Below are 24,483 nucleotides of genomic sequence, written 5' to 3'. Positions count from 1 at the left end.
TTTCTTCTTTCCTCCATCATTGCACCTACTCTTCAGGTTTTCAAAAAGAACTTCTTACACTTTGTTCTTCATCATTGTGTTTGAGGTTCTGTTTATGAATCCTTTCTAATTCGTTCTTTCCCAATTCAGAACAGTATCAAATAATATTTCTTTGTTCTTATTCTTTATTCTTACACCTTGTCAAGAAGTATGTTCTGAAATGAAATCAAAATATTTGCCTTCCATTCATCTAGTTTTTGTCCTCAGCTATCATCACATTGCTCTTCCCTGAGCATTCTTGAAATAGAAATCCATTACCTTAGTTCTCTTAATGTGGTTTAATGACCATGAACATTCCAATCAACTTAGAATGCATTGGAAATGCAGAATCAAAGACCTTCTGAATTGCAATGTGTATTTTGAACCTCATCTCCAACAAATAACTCATAGAACTGGAGAAATCTGGCCTATAGCAGTCCAACACTGAATCCTCTACCTTAATTTCATATTTTCATTCGAGCCTCAAGCTCCTCTGTACCCTGTCCCCCAAATTGAAGCTGTATAAAGATTCAATATGTCCACTGGACATTTCATGAGGTTGTGGTTTTGGTGATCACTCCATAACCAAGTCTGCTCTAATCCCCATTCTCACATCCTGTGGAGTATCTACTGTCATTGGAAATAGCAGCATTGTATATGTTGTCAAATTATGTATATGGCTGTGGGAACATATAGGTTTATGTTTATTTGTGGTAAACACAAGGTAGCTCTGGATGACCTAGTAATTCATTTTTAATGCCATTCTCACCAATAGGAAGAAAAGAAAAGTGGGAAAAAATAGCACTGTATTTCAGACCAGGTTTGGTTCTGGAAACTCATATATTCTCCTCACAATTTTCATATGCTGCTCTCCCTCTTTCTAATGTATGACCTGAGTTTTCCCCTTCAGAGTGCACATCTGGTTCTTTTTTATCCATTTACTCCCTGCACTCTGTTTGCTCATTCTTCATTCCACTTTCTACTTTTCTCTTCAGTATTTCCCAACATTGCTCTTATCAGTCTTTGAAATAGAATTAATAGTTTGGATCATCTGATCACACTCTGAATTTTACCTGTCACTAAAACATGAGAAGATATATCCCTATTACCTTTCCCTTTTGGTCCAAGTATTTAGTACATTCATATCCTCAATTACTCAAATATATTTACTGCTTAGAATTTTTTTAAAAAATATTTTGTCCAACAAACATTTTAAAAATATGTGGCTCTTACCTTCCACAATATGCTTTGTCATTTGAAGTGCATCCAAAGAAAAATGATCAAAGCACTTTGGTGAACAAATCTCACAGATGCGCTGTTAAAATTAATGTCAGTATTGAGTTGCAGAGTCTTAATTGCTATTTAACTGCAGACAGCTAAATTTCCACTTTTAAAATCAATAAGAATAAATACTAGACAAGTACATGCTTAAAACTTAAACATTTGAAAGAATTTTGTATATCCTCTCCAATTAAGCTTAACTTTCAATGTTATGGCTAAGGACTCTAAAACAAGAATGCAAAGACAGAAGAAAACATTCACTGACAACATACTAAATGATGTGTATAACTTCACAAAGATATAACATCTCTACACCTAACCATACTCAATATTTTCTACCAAAAATAAGAGAATATTTAAAAATATTTAACACTTGATGTTAAACAGCTTTAAACATTTGAAACATTTAAAGACAAAGTATTTTGTGTTAACACTAATATTTGATAAGACAATTTGAATTATTGTATGCCGAGCAGAAATGGAACATTCTCACATTTGCTTCATTTTAGCTAATCAAAGACTTCAGAAATGTTAATATCTTTTGGGAAAATTTTTACTGAGAGGAAAAATCATTTTAAAAAGTACCAAAATAGTAAGAAAAATATTCCTTTATTTTAGCTGTATATAACAGCGAACATTATGGGGGAGAGTATGCAGCAATTTCCACTTAGGAAAAGTGTACCAAGGGAGAAAAATGGGAGTGCATAAGCACACTGTGCTTGTCAGCTGCTCCCTGGATTTGACATAGTTCAACTGGTGTGTGGCTGTATGTTGAGGTGATGCTATAAAACACTGCTGTATAAATATAGAGAGCCAGACACCAGATGAAACCCAGAAGTACTGGGTTCTATAAAAGAATTTACCAAAGAATCAGACTGCATTAGTGTCAGAACAAAACTGGTTAGGGTGAAGAGGGAAAGTTGTCCTCCTGGAGGCCCAGTGAGGGAATCCCAGCCATTTCAACAAAAGCTCATGCCACTCAAGTTAAATAAATGGTTTTCAGCAAGAAGGGACCTGGATTCTGCCTGACAAGTCAAGGGAGCACAGGTGCAATGAAGACTTTTCCCTGCAGTTTCAGAGTGCCTGGCCAGGACCCATCTTCATTAGGGCTCTTATTTTCTTGGTTTTAGTCATGAGAGATCAGAAAAGCCAGGCATTTGATTTCAGAGTTCCAAGACCCACTATGACCTGACTTCTCTAGGCTGGAAGACACCCACACAAAGAGTGTGGCTGAGTCAACAGAAGTTAAGACACAATGAAATATTTGAACCATGAGATGTGACCACACTTTAACATGAATACATTCAATGGCCACTGCTGTTACATTTGTTCATAATTTCAACCAGCTATCAATTATTCTCATATTTGATCATAACTCATTGATCATTTAAGGAGGATAGCCAAATGGAAGCACAAACAATAAAAAAATTCTCCTCAATCCCAAGGATGAAACTGATCTGTGATCTACCATGAATTCTGAAATTATTTGAAGATTCATAACCAGTTTGAATATTTTCAGAACTATGAAATAATTGATGATATTCCTATTCTAACTTTGCTTTTAAAGGTGATTTTATTTGACTTATTCTTCATTAAGAAAGCAATGATAAGTATAGGAAGTCAGAAACTTGAATTTAAATGTTTACATACCGTTGTTGACTGCTGGTGTTCAGTACCATCAAGAGTATCTTGCCCTTCCTTTGGTGTCACATCTAAATGTGGTTCTGCTGATGAAAGTATAGATTTACTCACATGGCATAGAACAATTATAAAGATGGGTCTTCTAGCATAATAAAGATAAGTATATCTAACAATAATTTATTTATATTTTCCCATATCTGTATTAAGCTTAACTGTTAGCTGAATATTTACTATTAAATTTATATTGCCACTGTGTGTGAGTGGGTGTGCTCCTGGAAATGAACCCATGGACTTGTGCATGTATTGCAATATTCTGCCACTGAGTTTCATCTCTAGGTCTTTAATAGTATTTTGAGACACTGTCACTCAGCATTCCCAGGATGGCTTGAAAGCTGCAATCCTCCTGCCTCAGCCCCTCACATAGCTGGGATTACAGATGTGCTTCACTGCACCCAGCTATTATTGACTTCTCTAGGAAATACTGAGACTAATCCAAAACTTTAAAAACCTCTTGGGGAGCTACTACAAGTCACCAGGTTCAATGCACACAAGCATGTCCAAGATTTACCACTCAAACAAATGGAAAATCCTCAGAAACAAAATTTTAAAATCCCATAGAAATATGACAATTCACACTGTTTACTAGGCTCTGCCTCAGAAGAGGAATTTTGAAACAGCCCCTCTTCAGTACTAGTAATTTCCAACATGACTGATAGCATTACACCTTTATCAATTATGCCAATTTCCTCACATCTGAAATGTTTTTGTCTTCTATTCTGATAGATTTCTTTTCTTCTTTTATGACTCAGACCTTTTATGGAGTCTTGCTTAATTATGTCTTTCTCTGCTGACATAGGGTGGTGTTTGTTTTATTTTTGTTTTTATATCTATTACACGTTAATGAAGACTGAATAAACAATAAAGTATTTAAGATTTACATTTAAGATTAAAGAGTCCAACAGTTTCATTTCTCCTTAATCAAAAGAATCACTATTATCCTTTGTGCATATTTGATTATATGACCTCTGTAACTCTCTCTGTATCATGTACACAAAAAGAATGAGAAGTTATACTCAATTTCTGCATGATGTGTCAAATGCATTCTCCTGTCATGTATAACTAATTGGAACAAAATAAGTACTACAGATAATATAATAGGATAATGAGGTCCTATGAAGATTTTCTGCCCATTTCTAGAAACCTGAGTTGCTTTGCATTTTTTTAAATATTTTTTTCAGTTGTCAATGGACCTTTCTTTCATTTATTGGTACAAGATGCTGAGAATCAAACCCAGTGCCTCCCACATGCTAGGCAAATGCTCTGCCATGAGCCACAACCCCAGCCCAGCTTTGTGAGTATTTTTAAAGTACATATAATTTTTATTTGTTCAATTGTGTTATACATGACATTAGATTGTATTTTGACATATTTACACAAATTCAGAGTACATCTTATACTAATTAGGATCCTAACTAGTATTTCTATATGATTTAAGTGAAATAACCCCATCCCCCCCAAAAAAACCCAAATATTCCCTCTGATATGTAGATGCTAACACACAACAATGGGTGGGAGTAAACTAGGAGTTAGATTAGAAAAGGTGAATGAACAGAATGGAGCAGAAACAGTGGAATGATTCTGACATCACTTTCCTATGTACATAGTCTGGTGTTTCTTTGCTTGGTCCTTTCTTAATACTTTATTAATTTCTTCTACTGATTCTTCACAACTTCTTCTGTAAATTATTCATTTACAAATTTCACTCTTTACTCATGTGCTGGAGAAAATAAATGTATCAGTCAACTTTGTCAACAATCTTTACGTGACCTAACAATTGACTGAGCTCCTGGAATGTGCTAGTGTGGATAAAAGTTGTCAGAAATGTGGCCTGAGCTGTTTCTTATGGTGTGTGGTTAATAGCCATGGGCAGGAAATGGTGAGAGCATGAAAGTTGCAAGAGAAAAAGACAACAATTCTATGTCAAAAATATGGAGATTAATGAGGAGTAATGACAGGGAACATTAAAGACAAGGGAAAGGGTTAAATATACAGAGTTAGGCATGATTTGTATAAAGAAAGATTTATAGTTAACTTTAAAATACTTGGACTAGGGCTGAGGTTGTAGCGCAGTTGTAGGGCAAGGTGAAGTGCTTGCCTAGCATGTGTGAGGCACTGGGTTCGATTCTCAGCACCACATATAAATTAATAAATAAAAGTTTTCCATCAACAACTAAAAAAAATTAAAATATTTGGACTATCATATTGTACACAATGGTTCATACTCATATTTGCACTGTAGCTAGAACACTACAAATGCCATGGGCAGGAGCAATGTGAGGTACATAAGCATAAACAGTGGTGAAGGCAATGGTACAAAATAAACAAGATATCAACCTGAACTGGGGAAATGTTTCCAGATACAAGATACAAAGTTTTCAGTGCCAGTATAAAATGAAGTTTTAAAATGAATTAAAAGTATACAGACTGCAAACATTTCAAATGTTTTCATACACATCTTTCCAGAGAACTCATATTACAGATTTACCTGATTTAAGTATCTTTGCATCCTTCATCCATACTGATTGATTTGGAGGAGTATCATTTATTTCAAGGAAGGCCTAAATGATTTTGAAAAAAAATATATTAGATAAATGTTGTGTATTTCAAACAAAAGATAGGTAATATGGCAAGCTTAATTTTACAGTATAGAATGCTCCACAGTCTCAATTTGTGCATGTTTTTGGGCAGCTCCTACTGCAGCCCAACAAATATTTCCATGTACACAAAGCCAATATTCAAGACAATTTATTTCTGCTTCTGAAAATGGTTCTGTAACACTTCCTGGTAGGCATACAGGAGGGTATGTCACATTAGAGACTCCAGTCTTCTTGGACTAGAATTGAGAACAAATAAGGAGATCATAGTTGCTAGCCAGAAAACCCAGAAGACTGATTAATTCTAAAAATAGATGTTGTAGAAATAAGCATCCACTTTTTAATTACATCAGCAAGGAAAAATTGTCTAGGTCTTGAATTTTTTTAGTTTTTTATATCTTTAATCATTATTTATGTTTTAATCTATTCATTGTCTTTTCCTTTTTTCAATGTTTTTTGTACTTGTTTTCTCATCTCTCATTTCTATTTGCATCATTTCCCTTTTTAATTTTCACCCTCATTTTCCTCCTGTAGATTTTACCTTCCACCACTTTTTCCTTCATTTTTTAAATTTTTTTTTTTACTTTTTCTCTCTTGGAATATTAATTTTGGAATTACTTACACCAATTTTTTTTGTGCTTTCTGCATTATTAACACTCTCTTCACATTGGTTAGATAATTTAGAGTCATCATTTTAAACATATTTTCTTACACATCAACAAATGCTTTCCTTTGAAGTTGTTGCTCTTCCTGGTGACATTCTTTTAGAAATTGTTTTGAATGAATGATCCTATCACTTTATCACATCGAGTCAGAGCTTTGAAAATATGACTTAACTATATCTCAGGACAAAGCGTAGGATTCGTGAGCGTTGATTGGCGGCAGCGAGAAACGTCCTTGGCGCTCACTGGCTCTGTCATTCGCGGGAAGGAATTGGTGGCGCCAGAAAAAAGTAGAAACAAGGTTGTCGCAGCAGCGGGATTCTGAGGAGTTGGGCGAGCCCACCAAACCGGAACTTTCTGGACTTCTTTCCCAAAGAAATCGCAACCGACATGTGGAATAGTGGATTTGAAAGATATAGCAGCTCCACCACCTTTGGGGGAGCCAGCAGCTACACTCGGTCCCCGGGAGGCTTCGGATCCCCGACACCTTCCCAGGCTGAAAAGAAATCAAGAGCCCAAGCCCAGCACATTGTACCCTGTACCATATCTCAGCTGCTTTCTGCTACTCTGGTTGATGACATGTTCAAAACTGGGAATGTTGAAATTTCACAGGTCACTGTTGTGGGAATAATCAAGGCTCCAACCAATATTGTTTGCAAAAAAGATGCATGACAGCTGCACCCATGGATGTTTGCCAGTGGGTGGACACAGATGACACCAGTGGTGAAAATACTGTACTTCCTCCAGAAACATATGTGAAAGTGGCTGGCCCCCTGAGATCCTTTCAGAACAAAAAGAGCCTGGTAGCCTTTAAGATCATGCCCCTGGAGGATATGAATGAATTTACCACATATATCCTGGAAGTAGTCAATGCGCACATGGTGCTGAGCAAATCCAACAGCCAGCCCTCAGTAGGGAGAGCATCTATCAACAATCCAGGAATGGGGGAAGCAGGAAACTTCAGTGGGAATAGCATCATGCCAACAAATGGCCTCACTGTGGTCCAAAACCAAGTGCTGAATTTGATAAAGGCTTGCCCAAGACCGGAAGGGTTGAACTTTCAGGATCTCAGGACTCGGCTCCAACACATGCCTGTAGCTTCAGTCAAGCAAGCTGTGGATTTTCTTAGCAACGAGGGACACATCTATTCTACTGTGGATGACGATCACTTTAAATCCACAGATGCAGAATAACTGGATTTCACTGGGTACCTGAGATATTTCCAGCTGGATCTGTTTGCACAGTCCATTGCCTCCAGCTCTGTATATATATGATCAAGTGACTTCAAAGAAGGAGATTCATCTGTAAAGAGTTTTAGCTGGCTTGAAACTTACTGACTGCTTTTCTGTTTTTGTATTTTGTGGTTTTGAAGCTCAAAGGGAGATGGACAGTTGACAGGGATGTAAACCAGGATGGAATTTCTCAAGTTTCAAGTAAGCTCCTTAGGATACCAGGGTAGATGGGATTAGAAGAGATGCGCTACCAAGAGAGTTAGGCATTTACTTAACACCTGGGAGTTTCTGTTCTTGAAGTTTTTCTGTTCAAATGAGCAGGATGAAGGTCTGTGGGCAGAGCACCAACCAAGGAACCCACTGCCCTCTGTCTATTTTTGTTTCCCACTCTGGTTCTATGGTTACTTTCAAAATTGCACTTTTGTTCCCCTTCTTGCCTTGTCTGCTGCTGAAGATGGGTTTATATAAAAATGAGATTTAGCATGCTAGCATTATAGGACGGAGGAGGAGAAGAAATGTTAAATAAAACATTGCAAAAAAAACACTATATCTCAGGACATATTCAACAGAGAAATCTCAATACAATGACTCACATCAAATATCAGATGAAAAATCAATCCAAATACATGCACAAACAGTATATTAACACAAGTAACATGAGGGAACAATACAATAAGAAACCAACAAGTTTTCTATTTCCACAACAACTCTATTTACATATCAACATTGTCAAACAGCTAAACAAAGAATTTAAAAAATTGACTGTAAAAAAATCAAGGAACAAAGAACACTAAGAAATAAATTATTAATGATAATGTAGATTTTTAAGAAAAATTCCATCACATCAGAAGGTAGCTTTATTTATATGTATTTTTTAACAATTTTATCTTATTCCTTCCATGTGTGTGTGTGTATGTTGAGAGAGAGAGAGAGAGAGAGAGAGAGAGAGAGAGAGAGAGAGAGAGAGAAAGAGAGAGGGGGGGATATATATGCTGGCTGTTCTGATTATTTGTATAATAATCAAATTATTATATAATTTGATATATATTATATATGATATGTTATATAATAATTTGATATATATTGTATCATATATAATATATATACACACATATTTGTCTTGTGTTCTCTCATATTCAGCATTTTTAATGTAATTCTCTTTTGCTAGCATTGCCTTGTGAAGGTACAGATTTATTGGATTGTTTGATATTCTATTATTTTCATGTGTATATTTTACTTATTTCTCTCCCAATATTTTCTTCTACTCTTGGCCAAATTCTAATATTCTCTCTCCCTCTCTCCAACACTATGATTTTTCTATTTTTCCCATTCCTCTGAATAAACATTGCCTGCTACTGCTCTTCTGCATTCTCTTTTTTCACTTTATAAAATTGTGGTCTATTCTAACTTCCCATCAAATTTACTTTTTCCCTAATTAATTGCATTTTTACCATTGTTCAAAACTAAATGGTTTAGATACCATCTGCTCATACTACTATTTGCTTTTTTTAACCAACTGAAAACAAGAGTTTATCATCAATATATTTCTTTTTTTATTTGTTCTTATTAGTTATACATGACAGTAGAATGTATTTTCACATATTATACATACATGGAGCATAACCTCTCATTCTTCTGGTTGTACATTATATAGATTTACATTGGTCATGTAATCATATATGCACATAAGAATGTAATGAATGTCTGATTCATTCTACTATCTTTCTGTTCCCATCCCTCCTCCCTTTACTTCATTCCCATTTGTCTAATCCAAAGTACTTCAATTCTTCCCTACCCACCCATCCACCCTTATTGTGAGTTAGCATCTGCATATCAGAGAGAACATTTGGCCTTTGGTTTTGGGGGATTAGCTTATTTCCCTTAGAATGATAGTCTCCTGTTCCATCCATTATCAGCAAATGCCACAGTTTTACTTCTCTTATTGCTGATTAGTATTCCATTATATGTATGTGTGTGTGTGTGTGTGTGTGTGTGTGTGTGTGTGTGAGTGTGTGTGTATTTTTCTTTATCCATTCATCTGTTGAATGGCACCTAGGCTGCTTCCATAGATTAGCTATTGTGAATTGAGCTGCAATAAATATTAATGTGTCTACATCACTGTAGTATGATGAGTTTAAATTTTGGGGTATCTACTGAGGAATGAGATAACTATAACAAGTGATGATTCCATTTCAGGTTTGCTGAGAAATCTCCCTACTGCTTTCCAGAGGTTGTACCAATTTTCAGTCCCACCAGGAATGTATGTGAGTACTTTTCCCCTCACATTCTCACCAATATTCATTGTTATTTGTATTCTTGACAATTGTCATTCTGACTGGAGTGAGATGAAATCTCAGTGTAGTTTTAATTTGAGTTTCATTAACTGATAGAAATATTGAATAGTTTTTATATATCTATTGATCAATCATATTTCTTCTTATTTAAGTGCCTGTTCAGTACATTTGGCCATTTATTAATTAGATTCTTTGTTTATTTTGTGTTAATATTATTTGAGAATTTAGTATATCTTGGAGATTAATGCTCTATCTGAGATTCAGGTGGCAAAGACTTTCTCCAATTCTGTAGGCTATCTCTTCAAATTCTTGTTTCCTTTGCTATGAAGAAGCATTTTAATTTGATTCTAATCAATTTGTTAATTCTTGATTTTAATTCTTGCAGTTTAGGAGTCTTGTTAAGGAAGTCAGTTCCTAAGCCGACATGATGTATATTTGGGCCTACATTTTCTTCTATTAGGCTCAGAGTTTCTGGTCTAATGCTCAAGTTCTTGATCCACTTACAGGTGAGTTTTATGCAGAGTGAGAGATAGAAATTTAATTTCATTTTGTTACACATGGATTTCCAGTTTTCCCAGCACCATTTGTTGAAAAGACTATTTTTTCTCCACTGCATGCCTTTCTCTAAAATAAGATAATTGTATTTATGTGGAATTGTCTATGTGTATTTTATTCTGTACCAGAGGTCTGCATGTCTATTTTGGTGCTAACACCATACCATTTTTATTACTATACACCTGTAGTATAATTCAAGATCTGATATTGTAATGTCTCCTGTTTCACTTTTATTGCTAAAGATTGCTTTATCTATTCTGAGTTTATTATTTTTCTAAATAAATTTCATGACTTCTTTTTTTTCTATTTCTATGAAGAATGTCCTTAGGATTTAAATAAGAATTACATTAAATCCATATAGTCCTTTTGTTATTAGGACCATTTTACAATGTTAATTCTACCTATCCAAAAACAGCAGATCTTTCCATCATCTAAGGTCTTTTTAAATTTCTTTATTTAGTGTTCTTTAGTTTTCATTGTAGAAACCTTTCACTTCATTAGATTCATTCATAACAAAACTTTACAGAGAAGACAAAACTTTACAGAGAAGAAATATCAGTCTCTCTCAAGAAATTGAAAGAAAGGGGACACTCCCCAATACTTTTTATGAAGCTAGTATAACCTTGATACCAAAATCAGACAAAGATGATCAAGAGAAGAAAACTACAGAATATTATCCCTGATGAACATACGTGAAGAAGTTCTAAATAACATTGTCAAACTACATTCAAAAACACATCAAGAAGATACTACACCATGATCAACTGAGTTTCATTCCAGGGAAGCAAGGCTGGGTAAACATACATGAATCAATAAATGTGATGTATCACGTAAGCAAAATTGAGAACAAAAATCATGTGATTATCTCAACAGATGCAAAAAAGACCTTCAATAAAATTCAACACCCATTCATATTACAAAAAGTGGGAGAAGCTACAGATCAAAGGAAGTTACCTCATCACCATAAAGGCCATTATGACAAACCCAAAGCCAACATCATACCAAAAGGTGAAAAGCAAAAAAGACTTCCACTAAACTTAGGAACAAGAAAAAACTATCCACTCCCACCATTATTATTCATTATACTCCTTTAAAAATGAACCAAAGCAATCAGGCTGGAAAATGAAATCAAGGGATATGAATAGGAAAAGAAGTCAAATTATCTCTGTTTACTGACAATATGATCCTATTCTCTCATTATGATCCTATACCTAGAGGGTCCAAAATATTCCACCAAAAGACTTCTAGAGCTTAAAAATAAATTTAGCAAAGTAGCAGGATACAAGTTAAATATCCATGAATGAATAGCTTTCCTATACCTCAAAAATAATTCATTTCAGAGAAAAGAAATCAGGAAGACAATCCCATTTGCAATCCCAATATCAAATCAAATAAAAACATACTTGGAAATTAATCTAAATAAGTAGGATTATAGCTCTACAATAAAAATGATATAACACTGAAAAAAATTGAAGACCTTAAAGATGAAAATTCAGCCCATGTTTGTGGATAGGCAGAATTAATATTGCCAAAATGGCCATATTACCAAAACAATATACAGATTTAATGCAATCCCCATCAATGATAACAATGATATTCTTCAAAGAGTTAAAAAAATTATTAAATTTATTTGTAAGAATAGGAGACTCAGAATAACCAAAGCAATACTAAGCAATGAAAGTGAAGCAAGAGGTATCATTACACACAATATAAACTTATACTACAAAGTTGTAGTAATAAAAACAGCATGGTATTGGCACCAAAAGAGGCATGAAGAACAATGCAATAACAGGGTCACAGAAAAACCCAGAAACCTCCACCATGTGACATTTGACCAAGATGACGAAAATATATCTTGGAACAAAGACACCCTTTTAACAAATGATGCTAGAAAATGGGACAGTTGTATATAATAAAAGTAAAATTAGAACTCTGTATTTCACTCTGTACAAAACTCAAATTGAAATGTATCAAAGACCTAGTACTTAGACAAGAAACTATTGTAATGGCTAGATGAAAACAGGAGTATCACTCAATCACAGAGGAGCTGACACCAAAATCCTTTACATGAGCCATAGAGCACAAGAAATAAAACAAAAATCAATAAGTGGTATGGTATTAAACTAAAAAGTTTCTGCACTGCTTTGTAAACAATTAAGAGCATGAAGACAGAACTAAAAATGGGATTAAATCTTGGAAAACTACTTTTTCCAATAGGATATTAATATCTACAATATACAAATCTACAAATAATGGAAAATCAACAGCACACACACATACACACAAAAAATCAAAATTAATAAATGGGTAAAATAACTAAACAGTAACTTCTCAATAGAAAAAAAAAACACAAAAGACCAATATATTATGAAGAAATATTTGACATCTCTAGCAATCAAGAAAATGCAAATCAAAATTATGCTAAGATTTCATCTGACTCCAAACAGTCAAGAACAAAACATCTATAAATGCTGGTGAGGTTGTGCCAAGAAAGGAACATGTGGACATTTTTGGTATGGCTGCAGACTAATACACTCTCAAAAGCAGTTTGAAGATTCCTCAACAAACTAGGGATGAACACACCATAAGACACAGCTAAAAGATCTAAAATCTGCATATAACAGTGATACAGCCACATCTATGTTGATAGCAGCACAATTTACAATACCTGAATTATGCAATCAACCAAGATGCCCATCAATAGATAAATGGATTAAGAAACTGTGACACACACACACACACACACACACACACACACACACACACACACACTGGAGCTCTACTTAGCCATTTAAAAGGATGAAATTATGGTATTTATTGACAAATACATAGAAATGGAGACTATTATATGAAGTGAATTTAGCCAATATCAGAAACTCAAATGTTTTCATTCATATGGAAAGCTAGAGTAAATTAATGGAAAGAAATAGGTAAAGGAATGATCACACAAAGGACCAACCACATAAAAATTCATGGGCAAGTACAAAAAAGTCTAGTAGAATAGAGGAAGGACAATGGGAGAGAGAAGGGAGATTGGGAAGAAAAAAAGGGCATCATGAACTGAAATCAATTTCCAGAAAAGGGGGAGCATATTGGAATGAACTCAACAACTATGTAAAGGTATAAACCTCTAATAAAAAAAATGACCAAATTGAATGCTCAGGCCATGAGAAAAGAGTGCAGCTAGAGATGAATAATATAAAACTCTTACTCAATATTATTATTCAATGAAATTTTAACAGAAAATCTCTTTTGCCATGAAAACATGGTGAACATCAAGACACAAGAGGCATTTAGAATCCCCAATGGACATAATCAAATAAGGAACTCTCCATTCTGTGTTTCAGATGAAATTCCAAAATTCAGAGCAAAGAGAGATTTTAAAATTCAAGGGAGAAGGACCAACTGGCTTATAAATGATAAGGCATCAGTGTAACTCTAAAGGATTGGAGCACCTGCAATGATATATTTCAAGCCCTAAAAGTGAAATATTGCCAGCCTACATGGCTATATGCATTGAAGTTATCCTTCAGATTCAAAGATCAAATAAAGGCCTTCCAAGACAAAAATGAACTAAAACATTTTGACAATCAAGCCAGTGTTCACAAGATGCTCAAAGGAAAATTCCATACATTAGATTAAAATCCACGAGAAGAGCAAGGGAAAGCATACAATAGATAAGCAAATTTAAATTAAAAGCAAATCCTATATTAGAAATTAAATGAAAGAATTCAGTAAATTCTTCAATTATAAGACAATAGAAATACAAGAAATGTTGAATTAATAAAAATAATCCAACTATTCTGCAAGAAGTATGCCTGATTGGTAAAGACATTCATAGAATAAAAGTGAAAGGATAGAAAATGAAATTACAGCCAAGTGGAAGCCAAAGGAAATAAGAGTAGCTATTCTCATATTTCAAATTTTATTCTTTAAGAAGTAATTGTCTGGAGGTCAAAAAAATGAATATTGATAAAGGGAACAATCCAATAAGAAGATAAATGACAGTATATATTCATGCCTGAATGACAGTACACAAAATGTCATTTAAAAAAGAAAACAAAAAACTTATTCTACCTAATGTAACAGGTCCTAAGTGGGCTTGACTTCAATACAGGACTTTCACCTATGTCTACATCATATGGACAAATATCACCAAAGTTCCTCAAATTCTGTTTTTCCTCAAAATGAAGAGATTTAACAGATGTGTACAGAATATTTTATCTGACAATAGCAGATACACATTGTACTCAGCAGCACATAGAACCATCAGTTCAGTAAATCATATATCTAGGACACAAAACAAGTCATAGCAAATTCAAAAAATTAAGATAATGCCCTCCATCTCCTAATATCATAATGAAATGAAATTAGATATCAAAAGAATAGAAAACTCCAGAAACATGTGGAGAATAAAAAATATACTTTTGCATGATGCCCAGAGATTTAAAAGCACAAGGAAACAATATGGCATCCCAGAATCATTGGAATAAAGGAAAAACAGCTCTTCTTATCTCATTTTTTCCTTTTAATTTCTTGGTTTTTCTCTCCATATCACTTTTTGTTCTCATTTTAATGCCATTATCTTATTTTTATTCATTTTCCCCTCGTTTCTTCCTCTTTGCTCCATCTTACCACTTTTTTCACCTATTTTTCTGAGTTTAGTTAATTTAACTGTCACTGTTGCCTTATTTTTCATCCATGCAGTCTGTGGTTTCCCATTTCTTCTCTTTAGTTATTGGAGTCTTAGAGATGCTTTTAAATAAGCATTCAATTATTAGTTGAAGTTTATTTTCCTTCTAGTTTCTTGCTCTTGCTGGTTATTATTCTTTCCTCTGAAAGAGATGATGATGGGTAAACCTACCTCTTTGGTCATGCCCATTTGGGGTTTGACACTGAGATACAGCCTTTGCCCAGGGCCAGTGCACAGAGAAAGCAGTTCTCCAAAAAGACCCACATATAACAATGAAGAAGAAATACATCCAAATGCATGCATAAACCTTCGGATAGTAATACTGAGTATAAGGGAAAACAGGACAATAACACCCCTCCCAAATGTTATAATTCCCCAATAACTGCACCCACACTTTTATTCTAATATCCACAAAAGAGGTTGGATAAAGCATGGTTCATAATTTTTAGTGATTTCTGACATAGTACAGAAATAAACTGGGAAGTTATCTTTAGTGCTCTAACAGCAAATGTCCCATCCTGGGAGGCAATCCCCTTAAAAGGGACTGGCTATTCTTCTTTCTTTCTTTTTGTCTTTCTTCCACATTTTTCTGGTGCATTATAGTCACATATACTGATGGAATATGTTCTTACATATTCATACAATGCACACAATGTACTAATATAATTTGCCCAATATCACTCCCCAGGAATTGCCCCATTCATCCCCACCCCTCCATTCCTTGGTTTTTTTCCTCTAGTAATCTCCCTTTGATTTTCATGACATCAGCCTTCACCTTTCTTTTCCTTTTTCTCTCTAGCTACTTCATGTAAATAAAAAAATGCCCCTCAGCCTTCTGAGATTGACTTATTTTGCTAATATAATGGTCTCCATTGCATCCATTTTACTGTAAATGAAATAATTTCAGTTTTCTTGATGACTGAATAAAACTACATTTTGTGTATATCCATCACATTTACTTTAATAATTCATCCATTGGCAGACACCTAAGCTGCTACTATGGTGTAACTATTGTGAACTGTGCTGATATAAATATGGGTATCCATGTATTATCATAATATGATAACTTTTTTAATTTAGAAGAAAAACCAAGGAGTGGTACAGCTGTATATTGGTGATTCTAAGCCTAATCTTTGGAAGAGCCTCCATACTGATTTCCATAATTGTTGTAGTGATTTATAATTTATAATTTATAATTTATAATCCCATCAAAAGTGTGAAGTATTCCATTTCCTCCACATACTCTGCAGCATTGTTTATTATTTTTTATTCATGATAGATGCCATTCTGACTGGTGTAAAATAAAATTTCAGTGCTTTGATTTGCATTTCCCTAATTGCTAATGATGTACATTCTTTTTCAAATGTTTGTTGGCCATTTTTATTTCTTCTCTTGAGAAGTGCCTGTTCATTTGCCAATTTATGAATTGGGTTATTATATTTTTTGGTGTATCTATTCTAGATAATGCTCTGTCAGAAGTATACCTAGCCAAGATTTTCTCCCATTCTGTAGTTTCTCTCTTCACATTCCCTTGGTTTCCTTTTCTGTGCAGAAATTGGATGCCATCCCATTGATAAACTCTTGGATCATTTCCTGAGCTTTAGTGGTCTTAGTTGCCTGTGCCTTTATGTTGGAGTGTTGGCCCAATGTTTTCTTCTAGGAGTTGCATAGGTTCTGTTCTAATTCCTAAGTCTTTGGTCAACTTTGAAATTATTTTTGTGCAAGGTAAGACAAGGATTTAATTTTACTCTTCTATATATGGATAACGAGTTGTCTCAGCACCATTCGTGAAAAAGGCTTTCTTTTCTCCAGTCTATGTTTTTGGCATCTTTGTCAAAGAACAAGTGACAAAGAATAGATGTCTTCTATTCTGTACCATAGATCTAGGTGTCTATTTCATGCCTGTATCATGCAGCTTTGTTACTATAGCTCTGTAGTATAATTTGAAATCAGGTTTTATAATACCTCCAGCATCACTGTTTTGTCTTTGAATTACTTTGGCTCTTCTGGGTTTATTATTCTTCCAAATCAATTTTAGAACTATTGTTTCCTAGTTCTGTGAAAAATATCACTGGCATTTTTGATGGAGATTGCATTGAATCTGTATATTTCTATTGGTAGTATGGGCCTTTTAATAATATTAATTCTACTTATCCATACATATGGAAGGTCTTTCCATCTTTTGAGGTCTTCTTCAATTACTTGATTCAATGTGTTCCACAATTTTCATGTGGAAGTCATTCACTTCCTTGGTTAGAAATATCCCTAAGGTGCTGAGGCTGTGGGTCAGTGGTAGAGCCCTTGCCTAGCATATGTGAGGCACTAGGTTCAATTCTCAGTACCACATATAAATAAATAAATTAAATTAAATCCATCAACAACTAAAATAAACATACTTTAAAAAAAGAAACAACCCTAGGTATCTTTTAAAGATATTGTGAAAAAATGTTTTTCTAATTGCTTTCTCAGAAGATTCATTTTTGGTATATGGGAAAGCGGACTGATTTTTTTCATGTGCATTATGGAACCTGCTACTTTGCCAAATTTGTTCATTATCTCTAGAAGTTTTTCATGGAGTTTGTTGGCTCTCCTAGGTCAAGTATCATGTCTTCTACAAACAGTGATATTTTGATTTCTTCCTTTCCTATTTATTTGCTCTCTTACCTAATTGCTCAGGCAGCTGTTTTCCTCTAATGAGTCAGTTTCCTACTTTGAAAAAAAATCACTGAAGACAAGGCACAATGAAATCTTTGACCACGATATTACAGGCTGGTAATACTAAAATTTTCAGCCAGAAAAAATGACCACCTTTTAGCATGAATGCATTCAGTGGCCCTTGCTGTTAAATTTGTTCCTAATTTCAACCAGTTATTAGTTGATCATTTAAGGAGATTATCAAAATAGAAGCACAAACAAAATATTTTTTTGCCTCAATCCCAAGCATAAAATTGATCTATAGACACCATGAATTCTTAAATTATTTGTAGATTCACAACCAGTTTGAATGCTTTTGGCTTATGAAATAATAAATGATCTTTCCATTCTAACATTCATTTGAAAGGTAATTTCATTTAGCCTATTCTTCATTATTAAAGCAAAGAAAAATACAGGAAGTCAGGAACTTAAATGTTTACATACCTTTGGCTGCTGGATTTGGGTACCACCAAGAATTTTTCTCCCATCCTCCGGAGTCACAGGTAAATATGGTTTTGCTGACAAATATATAGATATACTTAAATGACTTAGAGAGTTATAAAGAGGGATCCTCTAGCAAAATAAAAATAAATATCTCTAACAATAATCTATTTATATTCTCCCAAATATGCATTTAAATTAATTTTGACTTTTAGGTGACTATCTTATAATTTTTGTTCTGATTGTGAGGGGTTGAACCCAAAGCTTGGCAAATATTCTGCAACTGACTTTCATTTCTAGGTCTTTTATATTATTTGGAGACACCATCTCTGGAAAATGCTCAGGCTGGCTTGAAATATGCCATCCTCCTATATATAGGATAGATTAAAGATATGCTTTAGTATGCCCAGCTAATATTGACTCCTCTAAAAAAATATCTATACTAACCCAAAATTTCAGAAACCTCTTGGGCTAGATGTCACCAGGTTCAATGCACACAAGTATCTCAAAGATTCACCACTCAAGATAAATGCAAAGTCCTCAGAAACAAAATTTATAGTTCCACAGAAACATGATAATTCATACTGTTCACTATGTTCTACCTTAGAATAAGTAGCTTTCAAACAACCCCTCTTTCACTACTGGTGATTTCCAAAATGACTGATATTATTACACCTTTGTTAATAATGCCCTGTCCCTTATCTATGAAATGTTTTTTCTTTTATTCTAACAAATTTCTTTTCTGCATTTGGGACTCACTGTCCTATATGAAGTCTTCCTTAACTCTCACTAATGACATAGGCTGGTGTTTTCTCTTTATTTTATATCTATTACACTTAATGAAGCTGTTCTAAAAAATAAAATATTTAAGATTTAAATATAAGATTTAATGGTTTCATTTCACTTTACTCAAAAGTACCATGACTAATATTATAGGATAGTGCTCTAACTTGGTGCCTATGAAGATACTTTGCCCAAGTCTGTAATCCTGAGTTGCTAGGAGATTCTTTTCTTATAAATAGATTGATATTTTTTACTTGTTCTTTTGAGTTATTCTTGTATTGACCTAAGCAGAATAAGCCAATCCCCAAAACCCAAAAGTCAAATGTTCTCTCTGATATGTGGATGTTAACACACAACAAGGGATTGAAGTAAACTAGAAGTTCAGTAGATTCGAAAAGAGGGAGCAGGAATAGTAGAATTAATCTACATTACTTTCCTATGTATGTAGGCTGATGTTTCCTTCCTCGGTCTTTTTTAGTACTTGACCAATTTTTCTACTGATTCTTTGCAACTCATACTGTAAATTCTTCATTTACAGGTATTACCCCATTGCTCCTAGATTGGAAGGAACAATTTTATCTCCAATCTTATTTACTTGACCAGATATTTGATTGAGATCCTGGTATATGCTAGTATGGACAAAAGGCTTCACATGTGATAGCTTTTCTGTAGGTAGGGCCTAAGCTCTGTATTAAGCCAGGACAGGAAATGGAGAGGGCAGGAAAGACAGTTGCAAGAGAGAAAGTACAATATTCAATGGCATCTTTATTTGTCAAAAAATATGGGGTTTGGGGACAGGGGTTGTGGCTCAGTTGTAAAGCACTTGCCTGGCATGTGGGAAGCACTGGTTTTAATCCTCAGCACCACATAAAAATAAATAAATAAATAAAGTATACAATTTGATTTTTTTTAAAAAAAAATTATGGTGATTGATGAGGAGTAATGACAGATGACTAAAAATACAGAGGAAAGAGTTAAATATATGCAGGCAGAATTTATATCATGAAAAATTTCTAGTTAACTTTAAAATACTTGGACCCCATGTTGTATGAAGTGGTTCTTGTTTATATTTGCATTGTAACTTGATGACCTACAAATGTCACCAGCAGGATGTATGTGAGGTGCACAGGCATAAATGGTGATGAATAATTAGAAGGCAACAACACAAAATAAAGATGATGAAGACTTGAATTGAGGGAATATTTCCAGACACATAGAAGATACAAAATATTCAGCCAGTATACAATGAAGTTTTTAAATGAATTAAAATATACAGACTGCTGGCATGTCAAATGTTTTTGTATACATCTTTACAGAGAAATTGTATTGCAAAATTTACCTGATTTGAGTGTCTTTGCTTCTTTCATTGGTACTGATTGATTTGTAGGAGTATTAATTATTTTCTTGAAAGCCTAAATGAGTTTGGAAAAATATATTAAGTAAATACTGATTGTATTTCATGCATTATTTGGCAATATTTCAAGTTGAGTTTTAGTGTATAGAATATTCCACAGTCTCCATGCTTTGGGGGCAGCTCTTACACTATATCCAGGTTCACAAAGCCAATATTGAATGTGATTTACCTCTGCTTCTGAAAATGGTCCTGTAACACATCCTGGTAGGCATACAGGAGGGTACTGCACAGTAAAGACTCCAGGCTTTTCAGACTAGAATTCAGAAGAAATAAGTAGAACTGTAGTTGCTAGCCAGAAAACCCAAAAGACTGATCAATTCTAAAGACAGAAGTTGTGGAAACAAATTTCTACATTTTAATCACATCAGAATTCTACATTTAATTATATCAATATTTCCTGTGTAAGAAATGTTGTTGGTTTTGGATTTTTGTAGTTTTTTTTTTAAAAAGTTTTTCCTCATTATTTATGCTTTAATATGTATAATTTATATAATCTTTCTATTGTTTTAATGGGTTTTTCTATGTACTTGTTTTTGTATCTCTCATTTTTATTTGCATCATTTCTCATTTTCAGTTTTCACCCTCATTTTCCTTCTGTAGATTTTCCCTTCCACCACTTTTTGATTTATTTATTTATTTTGCTTTTTTGGTCTATTTCTGTATTAATTTTGGAATCACTAATACCTTTCTTTTGCATTTTACATTATTATTTCCCACTTCGCATTGCTTAGATAATTTAGAGACATCATCTTAAACATATTTTTGTTATAAATTTACATGTTTTTTGCTTCCAAGTTTGGTTCTTTGAATGAATGATCCAAGCACTTTTCTCTTGTTGAGTTGGAGCTTTGAAAATGAGACATATCCTCTGCTCAGAACATATCAACAAAAGAAATCTCAATTAAATAACCCACATTGGATAGCAGAAGGAAAATCAAGCCAAGTGCATGCATTATCCTCAACATACTAATATAAGTAATATGAGAGAGCCACATAATAAGTAACCATCAAAAGTTCCAAATTTCCCAATAACTCAATTCACATACCAAGATTGACAAGCATGCTGAAGAAATAATTTATTGTAAAAATATTTAAGTGAGAAAACTTAGAAATAAATTAATGAAGATGATAGAAATTTTGAAAGAACATTATAGTAATGAGATAAAAGTTTCTTGGAAAAAAATTTTTGGAAATGATAAGTTCATTAAATCAAAGAAAAATCTGAGTAGACAGTACCACCAATGTACTATATCAGGAAGAAAAAAAGAATGTTAAGGCTTGAAGACATGGTACATTAGTAAACTTTCAGATACTAATAAAAATAAGAAACTTGGCAATGTCAAAAGATCAACTTGAAATTACAAGATATCAGAATAGGGAAGTCTGCTTTCTAGCCTACTCTGTGGCAATAAAACCAAAGCAGCTGATATACAGCTTTTCAGTGTGGTGGTTTAAAAGGGATTTCACTGGGATTTAATATCAGGCAACAGAGAAGCTTGGAGAATTGGAAGTTTGGATACAGGAAAATAAAGAAGAAAGCTCACCACTGTTGATAGTAGCTTCTGATCACCTGAGCAGACCCACCACTTGTTTTGGTATAGAGAAATCAGAGATCAAAACATTGCCCGAACTTACTTAAACTAGGAGATTGCAAACCCTGCAGGTTTTTTTACAATTACAATTGGGTGTGAAATAAGTGAGTGCTCTATCCTGATTGGCCATGCAGTGCTCAGGCAGGAATCCTTTAGGGGCCAGCATGCATGCCATGACATCTGCAGAACTCCAGAGATCAGAAACACACACAAACACAGCCACAGTATTTGCAGGTGCCTAGGCAAAGTCTGACCTATGTGAGTGAAATGGGCATGGAGTGACTGTGCCTGGAGTTGGAAGGGTGAAGGGAAGCCTTGCTGTCCAGTGGCTCACATGAACATCTGAGGTGGTCTGGAAGTGGCAGTTGGTGAAGGGAATATCCAAAGGAAGTATACCTGGGATGGCTGAGTTCCTGGGCAAAAGTGAGTGCAGGAACAGCACCCTTTCCCCACAATTGGATGTCTTGGGAGGCACCTAAGAACCAAACCCACAGAAGCAATTGGATAAAGTCTAGTCCTAGGGGCAGGTCAACCTAGCCACTCCAAATAAGGTAACCCAATTAAAGCTGAGGGCTAAACACAACACAGCACCATAGGGCAGATTTCCCCTTGCAGAATGTGCTGAAGAAGCAGTGCCCAGGGGGTGCATAGATCTTGTATGGAGGGTCAAAACACAAACCCATCGTACATAGTAACCCACCCCACCTTTTAGTGCTGAAAATGCAAACTGAGTCTCATATCAAAAAGATTCAATCTTTGACCATGGCAACTCATAAATCAGAGAGCAACACAATAATGGGAAGGAATTAAAATCCCCCAATTCTTGTTCTCTTTATTAGTACTTTACTTAAGAATAATGGTAATAAAAACTAATGAACACAGATATTGACTATACATTCCAGGCAAGTATTTTAACTACTACTACTTCAGTGTCCCCTCCATCTAAAATAAGATATCGAGTTTTTTGAAATACCTATATATTTTCTAACATTTTTCTTTTCCCTACTCTCTCTCTCTCTCTCTCTCTCTCTCTCTCTCACACACACACACACACACACACACACACACACACATACAGAGAGAGAGAGAGAGAGAACAAGACAAAGAGAAAGAAAGAAATGTGGCTATCCTGATTATTTCAAGGTCATATATACATACACTATTTGTCTTGTTCTCTCTCATATTCAGCCTTTTTCAATGTAGTTATCTTTTTCAAACATTGTCTTGGGAAGGTTAAGGTTCATTGTACTTTATATTTTGGTTGGATTTTCCATTATTTTAATGTGCTTACTTTACTCATTTGTTTTTCAATATTATCTTCTCCTACCAGTAGCTGAATTCAATTCAAACAATCTCCCCCTTTCTTAATACCATGCTTCTTCTAATTATTTCCCTCCCTCAATATAAGTATCACCTGCTACTGTTCTACATTCTCTTTGTTCACTTTGTGGATATTGTAGTCTGTTTTAATTTCCCAACCACATTTCCTTCACTTCTAATTTACTGTATATTTACTATTGCTCAGAACTACATGGTTTATATAACTCTGCCTCCACTAATTGCTTTAAATCAAGTATTAATTCATGGTTACTGTTTTTACTACTGCTCCCAATCACTGAACACACCATTCCTGTTTACTAGTGACAGTTAGTGTTGGAAACATCATAGTAGGATCTATGTGTTTACTTCAATACTGTTTGTTATTTCCAATAGTTGTTATTATAGTTTATTTTTTCCCATTCTATGAGGTATTGCAAACCTAGAACAAGATGAAACCCCACAGGTTAGAGACTAAAAAGAAGCAAACTGACAAAAATCAGAGGTAAAGGGAAACATCACCACACAGTCTAAATCCAAAGGATATCAGAGACTATTTTGAAAATTTATACTCCAATCAAATAGTAAACCTGGAAAATATGCACAAGTTTCTAAACACATATAACCGCCCATATTGAACCAGATAAAGAAATCCTAAGCAGAACAATATCAAGTAATGAAATTGAAACAGCAATTAAAAGCATTCCAAAAAAGAAAAGCACTAGATGTGATGGATTCACAGCTGACCTCTATAAGAAGTTTACAGATGAAATAATATCAGTTTTTCTCAAGGTATTCCATGAAATCTTAAGAAAGGGGACAACCCTAATACTTTTTATGAGGCTAGTATATGTAACTTTAAAGCAAAAACCAAAGATGATCAAGAGAAGAAAACTATAGACCAATATCACTGATGAACATAGATGGAAAAATTCTAAATAATATATCAGCAAACCAAATTCAAAAACATATCAAGAACATACTACCACATGATCAACTGAGTTTCATTTCAGGAATGCAAGCCTGGTAAAACTACATGAACCAATAACTGATTCTTTACTTAAGCAGAACAACAAAAAAAATCACATGATCATCTCAATAGCCACATAAGAGATCTTCAATAAAATCCAACACCCATAATATAAATGAGGAAGAAGCTGTGGATTGAAGAAACTTACCTCAACATCATAAAAGCCATTATGACAAACCCAA

At 34.2% G+C, this 24,483-nt stretch overlaps 1 protein-coding gene and 1 pseudogene across 1 annotated transcript in view; one reads left to right on the top strand and one right to left on the bottom strand.

Annotated features, from left to right (window-relative positions):
- LOC144365098 (uncharacterized) overlaps positions 1-24,483 on the bottom strand; it is a 41,351-nt gene that overhangs the window by 685 nt on the left and 16,183 nt on the right. Inside the window, exons 6-11 of the mRNA XM_078015908.1 lie at positions 20,532-20,615; positions 20,288-20,360; positions 18,169-18,242; positions 5,486-5,558; positions 2,950-3,023; positions 1,189-1,333 (exon numbers count right to left, since the gene is read on the bottom strand). Of these exons, the coding sequence (XP_077872034.1) occupies positions 1,189-1,333; positions 2,950-3,023; positions 5,486-5,558; positions 18,169-18,242; positions 20,288-20,360; positions 20,532-20,615 (523 nt within the window). The remainder of the gene's footprint in view (positions 1-1,188; positions 1,334-2,949; positions 3,024-5,485; positions 5,559-18,168; positions 18,243-20,287; positions 20,361-20,531; positions 20,616-24,483) is intronic.
- Positions 6,517-7,994, top strand: LOC144378404 (replication protein A 32 kDa subunit pseudogene; annotated as a pseudogene).

The sequence above is a fragment of the Ictidomys tridecemlineatus genome, chromosome 6 (assembly GCF_052094955.1).
Source record: "Ictidomys tridecemlineatus isolate mIctTri1 chromosome 6, mIctTri1.hap1, whole genome shotgun sequence".
NCBI classification, from domain to species: domain Eukaryota; kingdom Metazoa; phylum Chordata; class Mammalia; order Rodentia; family Sciuridae; genus Ictidomys; species Ictidomys tridecemlineatus.
Note: the sequence above shows the minus strand (reverse complement) of the source record. Positions and strands in the feature narration are given on the sequence as shown.